The sequence below is a fragment of the Centruroides sculpturatus genome, unplaced genomic scaffold (genome assembly GCF_000671375.1).
Source record: "Centruroides sculpturatus isolate CEXI.00-Female unplaced genomic scaffold, Cexi_2.0 scaffold966, whole genome shotgun sequence".
Lineage (NCBI taxonomy): Eukaryota > Metazoa > Arthropoda > Arachnida > Scorpiones > Buthidae > Centruroides > Centruroides sculpturatus.
In genome coordinates this window covers 282,030-292,575 of record NW_019385273.1, presented here as the reverse complement: position 1 = coordinate 292,575, position 10,546 = coordinate 282,030, and the positions used below count along the sequence as shown (strand labels likewise).

Genomic DNA, 10,546 nt, shown 5'->3' with positions numbered 1-10,546 from the left:
ATCTCTAAAATAAGGATTATTTGCATAGTATAAGTTTAGTTTATGTAAGACTTCTATTCCTTTCAAAACATTCATTAATCTTGTAAAAATTATAATTTATTTATTTATAAATTGATTACTGATGTTTAATATTATGAACCAACTAATATTGTTATTAATATTTCAAAGTTTACTAGTCTGTCTATTACTATTAGCTATAAAATATTTATATACACTGCTATTTACACATGATTTATTTAGTTTCCTAGAATTCAGATAAGTAAACAATACTCACATGCAAGAGTAAGTATTGCAAACTCTGAATACATTATAGTGTGCTTGAAAAACTGCTAATCTGTTAACTTCAAATAAATGCATTTTCTAAAATGTTTGTATAAGTATTATGTATTTTAGAAAACCTCTTCAATTACATTAAAATTCAAATAAAATTTTAATTGATGAAGCATACATTATTGGATTTTATAAGTAAATTCCAATAGTATAAATAGTAATATTTTGTATATTTATATTATATATATATTTCATATTTCTTGATATATATTTAAATAAATAAATCCTTTAATATTTCACTTTCAAAAACATATCAATATTTTGATTGATGTGTGCAAATAACTATGGATTATTTGTACACATCAATCAAGATAAATGTTCTTGTTAGAAAATATTATAATATAAAAATACAAGTTGTTGATATAGTTTTTATACAATATATGTTATTTGTAAAACATTTATACAGATATTCTTGAATAAAATTTGATTTAAATATAAATTTATCATTATTTTTTCAGTTTATCACAGTTAAATTATTTGTTGATTAAACATTGGTTAATAAGTCTAGAAATATTTATTAAATAGGAATAAAATTTCTAAGGAATATATTTTAAATTTAAGAATTTAAGGTAAAAATTGATTATTTCAAAATTACACAGCTACTTATTTATAAATATTGTACATATTCAAAATATCTTTGTAGTTGTAGCTTAGATGGGATAAAAAGATGATTGTTAAGTATATTCCATAGATAATTTATACCACATATCCTGCTAATAAAGTTTAGTTTAAAAATTTAACTAAAAGAATTTTTAAACATATTTAATAAATGTCGTTAAAATAAAATTGCCTTAATATTTTATCATAATTTTACGATAATTTAACATCTATTAAAAATTATACTTTGATGTACTGTACAAATACAAACACAAATCACAAAAAGAAAATTGTAATTATTGAAAACATGTTAGTCAACATTTTCTATTTTAAAGAAGAATTTAATTGAAAACAAAATCATTTATTTATACATAAATAAAATAATTCAAAAATATTACTTAAATATGTCATTTAATTTAAATTTTTCTAAAATTTTCAAAAAGTACAAAATTAAATTTTCACTATTTCAGCAATTATTTTTGATATTAATGATCCATTTGTAGATTCATACTCTTCTTCACCAATTGGCATCACTTGGATACGTGCAAAAGTTCCACCTACCAATCCTTTTGTTAATCTTTCTGGATTGATGCAGCAACATCCATTAACATCCTATTTAAAATTATATAAAATTTATTTATAAATAAAATAGATACTTATAAATTTCAAACAGATCAAATTTATTTCCAAATTATTCATCTTTAAAAGTACTAGTAAATGCAAATGAACTTTTTCTAATTTATACATGAGCATAAAACTTCTCATTTTCTTTTTGCATATTTTATCTACTCTTTACACCTCTAGATTTATAAATGAAGTTGACATTTTTATTCTGCCTATCATAAACTCTATTTAAACGTTTTTCAAGAATAATAAAAGTTAAAAACATTTTTAAAGATGTGTTTCAATGTAAAATGATAAGTTATTAAATAAATGTTGAATATAAATTTAGCTTAGAATATTATTTTACATTAATTTAAATTTTTACCGCATAAAATAAAAAGCTATAGAAAAGCTTTAAAATGAAATTATCATCATTTTAAACTGTTATTACATATTAATTTACATAATTATACATTTTAATTCATTTTATATAATCATATTATGTTAAAGGAAGTCAAACATGCATACACTTCCATAAATATAAGGACATATTTGATTAAATATTTATCATAAAATACATTTTATTAATGTAGCTACACCTATTAATAGATGCACCATCCTATTAATGTAAATCAATGGACACATATGACTAATATTCATCAGTTGATAGCAATTGCTAACATTCACTATTGATTATTAATTGACATTCATCTATCATGTTAACCTTACATCATATTCATTATAAACAGAATTAATATTGCAGAAAATAAATTTTTTTTAATAATATAAGCTTCATAACTTTTAGAGTAATTCTTTAAAAGCAAAAATTGAATTTCAACATAATTAACATTCAATATGGATTTAATGAATTTTCAAAATAATTACATGTAATGTAAAGTTTTTAAGTGTACATTTAAATTTATTACATTTTATAATAAAAATATATTAGTTAAATAATATGGGAAATAAAATTTTTACCAAATTTATTTATAGAAATATAAAATTTCTCTAAATACCAAATTTAAGAATGTGGCTCCATCTGTTATTTCCAGATATAAACAGAAAATTAAATTGTTACAATTTAAAGATGTAATAAAATTTTAAAATTTTGAATGCTGAAAAATTTATAATTGGTTATATATGTGTGTATATATATATAATTCTTTTGCTTGATTAATAAAGAATTAAAACACATTTAAAATATAAACATCTTTCAGTTTTTAACATATATATTTAAATTATTTTATAGTTATATTTGATATTTATGAATTTCAATTTAATCAAATAATTCACTTCATTTTCAATTGTCAATGTCCTTTTATAATTCCAAAGCATAAATTCCTGCAAGCCATTAAAAAATAATATCAACACTCATAGATGAACATACTGTAATCATATTCCAGAATAATAAAATTCCTGATTTTAGCAAGAGAATGAAAAATTGCACAAGTCCCTTTTAAAAATGAACTTTATAGCTTACTTTTTTTTAACAAGAGATACAATTCTTTATTAAAAAATTAAATTAAATGTTTGTAAATAAACAGAAAAATCATTCTTATTGTAAAATATTATACAGAAAAACATATCATAATTAATTTGCAATACTCAAAGTCTTATGAGCATATACTTCATAATTTTAAAATTTTTTGTATCTGCATGTTTTTTTTTAATTGTTGATGCTGTTGTTGTTGTTTGTTTTTAGTATTTTTTCCCCCTTTTGTATTTTATCTGTTCAAGGTTTTATGTTGATGTAGTGAGGAATATCTGTTGTCACGTGACATTTCTTAATCTATACCAGTGTTTCTCAACGGGGGCGATATCGCCTCCGTCGATTTTATTTCGGTAAACATTCATATAAATTAAAAGATATCATCTAGGGTTAAGGCTTTTATGTCAAACAGATGGCGCTACGAGTACGACGACCTAAGTTTGCTTTTCTGTGAGGCATTATGCTTTTCTATGAGGATGAACTTAAGTAGATCATCTTCTATCTATCTATCTACATAAATAAAAATGTAATGTTCGTTTGTTCCTACCGATTCCTTTGAAATTTGATACAACGCTGCATTCGAATACGCACGTGTTTTTTATATAATATACATATCGAAATTTCCCCCACCAGGGGAGATGGTTAGGATTAAGGCTTACCGTAAAGAACTCTGCTTCTATTTATACTATTTTAGATGCAGTTTATTGTGTTTTTTATTGCGTTTTAATAGGGTACGTCAACAGAATATACACTAAAAAGGGATTTTTCGATATTCCCCCGTGGGGGGAGAGAGACAGGATAAAGGCTTACCGTGAAGAACTTGGTTTCTATTATACTATTTTAGATGCGGTATTTTGCGTTTTTGATTGCGTTTAATAGGGTACGTCAACAGAATGTACACTAAGAAGGGATTTTTTGAAAAATTCCCCCTATGGGAAAAGTGTTATACATTTATAATAGATACATTTTGAGCCACAACAACGCCTGGCGGGGTCTGCTAGTTATAAATAAAATAAAGTAAATAAAACAATACAACAATAAAAATTAGCATGAAATAATGTTTGTTGATCTAAGCATTAAATATCTGTAAACACTATTCAGTAAGGATTTTTAAATAATATTTTTTATACAATGACTCACTAAGTCATATCATATTTAAGAAGTTTGCATCTTTTCAAAATCAAAGATGACATTGTGTTTTTAGTAATCAATCACTTGAGTTATTTAAAGGCATATGCTTATGAATATTTGAGAAAATAACAATAACTTCAACAATAATAAAAATTAATATGATCATATAAACTAAGGAAAAATTTTATAATGAATGAAGTCATAGATTTATCACTTTGAACTATAAATTAAAATAAATCACCATCTATTCTTTCTTATAGGAAAATTTTAAAAGAACATATTTAGAAAAGTATGCAATATACAACAGATATACATTTATTAAAATTGAATTTATTCTTAAAATATTTTCAGAGTTTTATAATATTCTTATGATCAGAAAAAATTTTTGATATAATTTGATTAATACTTTTGACTAAAGTTCCTCAATAGTACAGAACAGTTCAGTCTATTAAGTGATTGTATTACTTAAATTTCCAAATTTAATTAAATATTCTTACTTAAATTCAATTAAAAATTTTTTGATATTAAGTAAGTTGACTTAATTCAACAATTTAATATTAAAGATACATGAATAAAATTTCAGTAATATAAAACAAATATGGAAGATATAAAAAAATATAAAATAATCCAATATATTTGATACTTTTGGCTCGTTAAAGTGTATAAGTGAAACACATTTAAACTCTAGAAGTAATAAATGTAACCAAAAGACCTTCATATGTGAGAGTATAAAACTAAGGATCACAGAACTGCACAGAAAATACTTTCCTAAAAAATTATGATAATAGTTGTCAAGAAATTCTACAATATATCAATTGGTTGAAATTAAAGGAGCAGTTCCAAAATACAAACTTTAGAAGTTTATATATCTGTAGACTATAAGCATATGTTCAAGTTCTACATAAGTAGGACCCATAGACCTCTAGAAGCCAGATTTCAAGGGCATAAGGCAAAAGTTTTAAGTGTAAATAACTATGGCCTATAAACNGGCGGCTCCAACCTTTAATGGGAAATGGAGCCTTTAATGTTTAAATTTATTGCCATACTTATCTTAAAAGAAAAACGCTGACATGTTTTATGTTTGTTTCCATTAATCCACAAATAACATTGAAGATTAATTATATAAAAATATTTTATTTATAAGAAATAGCTTTTATAAACATAATTTATTTCCGAAGCTTTGAAAGCAATTTAATTATAATTATTAAATCTAATAAGAGATGGTGCCTCACTCTAGTGACAAATTATAATTTAAAATAAATTGCAATATAATAGCCTGATATAATCTGGAAGTTGTTGGCTTATAACTACGGCCCTTTCAAAAGTTAGACAGACATTAAAAATGAAGAAAACATCCATTCTCATACTAACATTCATCTTAAGATGGCTGAAGAGCCCATGACAGCAATGTCAAGAGAATCATTGGTCAGTAAATAGCAAATAAATGCTCATTTAATCTGTAAATTTGGACACTTGCACAATGTGAAATTACAAATTTTAAGTTAAAATTCAGTTATAAAACATAAGACTAGTGAAAACCTCGTCTTTTTCAAAATCCTTCGAAAGCCTGAAGAAGTCCCATCTGGGCTCTTCTTCAGGATTCTTTTTTTATTCAAAACAATCTGGTAGTCAACAGGAAGAGGATAAGGAGAGGATCCCCCTCATTTTTAACCCCCATTTAAAATCCTTGTACATCACAATTACCAACAGATGTCAGGTCAATATTGCCTACAGGAGATGCCCATCCATTTTCAACATACTGTGGAATGAAAAAGACCCTCCAAACCCTGACAGACTACCAGGCCATTTATAGCATACCTACCAGAGACCTAGCAGATGGGATAGGGAAATGATGTACTGTACATTGGCTCCACTAAATGTGCAATGGGAGTCAGGATATGCGACATACAACATAATAGAGGTACACATAAGTGGAGAGGGCAGTTGTGCCTTCTCCACTTATGTGACAGACCCAGATATTACGGCAGACTTCACCAGAGCCTGTATCATCCTTACCACCCTGCATCTGGAACATCTCAAATGGTTGGAAACAATCAAAATTTTTAAGGCTTGCTGCAGAACCACCTGTATTAATTTTAGGGAGGAAATGTGCCTTTCGATGGCATGGCAGGCTCTACTAGACAATAATATTTAACTTTAAATCATATTTAAAGTGAAACGCATGTGCATTCAAAATCATCATATTGTTTGATCTTATTTAAACATCTTAAGGGGAATGCATGTGCATATGGTATCTGATATCTATCATACGATTTAAATTCAAATGTTAACTGCTAGCTTGTTTTGTATAAAAAAGAAACCCAGAAGGGGCTATAAAAATGTTTGCAATTTTTAATCATATGCAGACTGCTCAACTGGTTAATCTGAGTCACACTGTTTATATTCATCCCGGTGTGTTGTGCAGTTAAGTAGTCTTGGCTCTGATTTAATAAGGATGTTGGAAGAAAAAGATGTGAGGTTTTTCACTAGTCTTATGTTTTATAACTGCATTTTAACTTAAATTTTTATATCCATTCCATTAAAAATCTTTTTTTAAGATTAAAATCAAATGTAAAGTGATTTTATCAATTTTTTGAAAAACTTTTAAATAAATGTTACAAATTTTACATTATGCAAGTGTCCAGATCCATATATTGACAATTATAGAAAAATATGTAAGTTCTCTGTAGTCCTTTTCTACAATCTTTATTTTAATCTACATTGATTATTATTATTTTATATCTTTTGTACTAATTGTATTTGTATAAATACTGGTTTGTTTATAGATGTTAGCTCATTGGAAGAGAATGAAATTACTATGATGAAATTCTATTAAAGAAAAAAAATCTCCAGCAAAAGATGAAAAAATATTTAATGACAAACCACACAGGTGAATTGAATGTCATAATTTAAACGAAGAGTCATCATCTGATTGGTTGGTGAATCCCAGAAATAAATACTACACATAACATTATGTGTAGTATTTATTTTCTGGACTTCAAAAAGAGATCTCCATGCTAGGAGGGTGTTGCTATCTTTGAAATTTATGGCCTTATTTTCTTACAAACCTTATATATCTCCAGCTTTTCCAGCTGTGTGAGAGATGATTGTGTTCTAATTGGTTTTTTTGTTTCTTTAATACTTTTATTATCCAATTTCTTCTTTGTTTACATGCTGATAATGGCTATGCCAGCCAAAGAATACAGGAAAATTGTAGTTCGAATTTGTACAACATTGGCCAAACTGGACTTTTTTCTATGTTGCCATTCTGAAGATATATTCCTTGCTTTTATTTTTAATATCCACCTCCCCATCCAGTGCATGTCATTACCAACAGTGAAATGATGTGTCTTAGAAAAGTCATTTATTTTACGAGAACAATGTATTCCCTTTTAAATAATTTAATCTATTTGGAAAATGATATCCACTCTCAAGATCTGGCTTTGTTCTACACCAAAAACACTGGAGTTATAAATCTCACAGAATCATTATTGCTAAGACTACATAAAAAAACATGGAACTAAGATATCGTGGCTCTCACAAAAGCAGTCTCCAAGCAAGCAATCCAGGCTCCAAAATGATATTATCTCTCAAACAACTTATAGAGGCCACAAAATACAGCTCCAAGTATGCTTTTCCTCCACCATTCCACAAACCTGAACAGGTCATTCCACAAACCTGAACAGGTTTCACTAATGTTGAAAACTTGACAGAAGGTATATATGGGTGACATTAACAAAGAATACTATAGATGAAAAACCAGAAAAATGGATGAAAAATGATGGATAAAAAAATCCGTTGGCACACTCTCCAAGATCATCATACTAACTTGTGACACTCCACCAATGCTTCCAAACAGTGGCTATTGGACAATGACATCCTGTCTGTAGAGTGAATAACATTAAAGATCTGGTATTAATGATTGCCTTATTGGTACAGTACATTGCATAGAATGACGTACTGACAGGGCAATTTTTTTCTTCAACCATTTGCGTGACCCTGACAAACACCATTAATTAATTAATTAAATTACAATAAATAAAACTGATTTTACTGTTGCTTTCTACTGTACCATCATTACTTCATTTGCTACAGCCATACTTGCAGTGACATATACTAAAGTATGTATACAAATGAAAGATTACTGTCACAGCTATGATACTTAACCCTGCATTTGATTTTATCTTAGCTATTATAACAGAAGGAATTATTTTTAAAAAACATAATTCAGCTCAACAAATACTATTCACTTGAGACCTGTGCTATTCACAACTTATTGCTATGGAACCAGGTAAGTTATTCCAACAATTGGTTTTTAAACCAATTGTTGGAATAACTTACCAACTTTGGAATAACTTAACTTATAATCAGGTAATCTTTACTCTGCCTCACTGTCTGAAACTTTCAAATTCTGTAATTGAGGGTACACTTACCTCACCCAACCTTATTTAGCAGACCTAGTTAATTGCTACTTGTTACTGATGATAATCAACTAAATATTGTAGCCTTGTCTAATAGAAAAATTGCACATGTAATAAATTCATAAAATTTGACACAGTATTTGGCTACATATACATATAACAATAAAACACAAACTTAAAAAATTTGGCAGTAAAAACAGTTTGGGACCATATCTTATAGTTTCTCTGAAAATTAACATCTTAAATGATAACTTTCTAATTTATAATTAATTGTAGGCCAAAGCATTAAAGGTATCAGCCTGCTATTCAAAATCTAAATTTTTAGAGGTGGGTTGATCAAAAGATGTTGGATTCTATCCTTTACCATCTAGCCACCCCTAATGCAAATCTAATTGAATCTGTAATGGAAATTTAAAAAAAAAGACCTTCTTAGTGCCTGTAGGATAGAAAGAGTTAAGAAAAGTCAAAATGTAATTAATTGTTTAAAATGATATGCCAAAAATCTCATGTTTCATGCATGTATACATTCGAACAAATTACCTGCATCGATGAATGCCTGTCCAGCGAAGATAATTTTATATCTAAGTTACGAAATTTGTTAATTTTTCTCATTGCTTCCTGCGAACATTCTTGGTGTTGTCTAAAGTAGAAATGGTCTTCGACTGGAGAAAATGATAACCAATGAACCTTTACCTCCTGTTCCGGAATTCCGAGCTAAAACAGCATATAAAAATATTNATGTATAATCAACATCTTGCCAAATTTTGTGAAGATATAATTTAATATATATATATATAATCCTACGGGCAAAAAGAGCAATTGCCTGTGGCCCCAAACCAATTTCTTACAAGAAAGCATTTCGCTTAGAATAAAAATGTCTGAAGTCAACACTGTAAATGGGAGCCCTTAATTCAAATTTGCCTGGGCCCCATGAAGTTATAAGGCACTACTATATTTTGGAAGCATTTTTTTTACAAGATAAATGTCAAGTTTATGATAAACATTCTATAATATCCAGAGCAATATCTGTCAATGTATGTGTACAGATTTCATTAAAAAAATTAGTTGATAGTTTTTGAAAATAATTTTATTTCTAAAACTCATCATATTCTTGAAATCAGGCCTATTTATTTTCAGTAATAGTAAAACTCAGTTAAGAAATTCCTGCATTAGAAGTTTCTCTATGTAAGAAGTTTAATTTTAAAAATTCCAAATTTTTCCCATATAAAATGTTCCCATTTAAGAAAATTTCCTACTTAAGTAAACTGAAATTATTCTCTAGAGTAGAAAATTAATTCACTTAAAAAGTTTTTCAAGTGTATCCTATTGAAAATTCTATACATTTAATTGTATATTGAAAAAGAATGTACAAAATTTTAGGTATTATTATGCACATGACATAGGTAATTTTAAACATAAATTTTACAATTTTTTTACATGATTACCTGGTAACCATGCTTGTAGCAAACTGTAAGTTTTGACAAATGCTATCACTACATGAATAATACTTAAATTTTCAGCAAGTTTTAGTACGGTACAAGTGAGGATCTTAAAATTTTTTCCTCACATAACGAAATCAAAGAAACAGAGTACATTAGACAAATCTCTAAATAATTAAACACTGTATAAGCAAAATCAATGTAATGTAGCAGAAGATTGTTAATTAAATAATCAATTTATAAGACATAATATTCATAATAAACGAATCAATAATTTATAACTATGCATTTTATTTATATAACTAGCTGCAAGGACCCGCTTCGCTGAGTTTTTATTTGTATGTAATATAGTTTTTTTTTATATATAAAAGACTGCTTTTCTAAGTAATCTAGAATCTAGCTGCAAGGACCCGCTTCGCTGGGCAAAAAGTAACGATAGTGAAGATTAAGATAATTACATTATAGCCAATCTTACCCGTTTTCACAGAATGCAAGAATTAGGTCCCCCGTTTCCAGACTAATTAGAGAATTTTTAC

At 27.2% G+C, this 10,546-nt stretch overlaps 1 protein-coding gene across 1 annotated transcript in view; it reads right to left on the bottom strand.

Moving 5' to 3' along the window:
• Window positions 1-1,377: 1,377 nt before the first annotated feature.
• The window catches only part of LOC111637024 (DNA polymerase alpha subunit B-like), a 65,772-nt gene continuing 56,603 nt past the window's right edge, over window positions 1,378-10,546 (bottom strand). Inside the window, exon 17 of the mRNA XM_023382424.1 lies at window positions 1,378-1,539. Within this exon, the coding sequence (XP_023238192.1) occupies window positions 1,378-1,539 (162 nt within the window). The remainder of the gene's footprint in view (window positions 1,540-10,546) is intronic.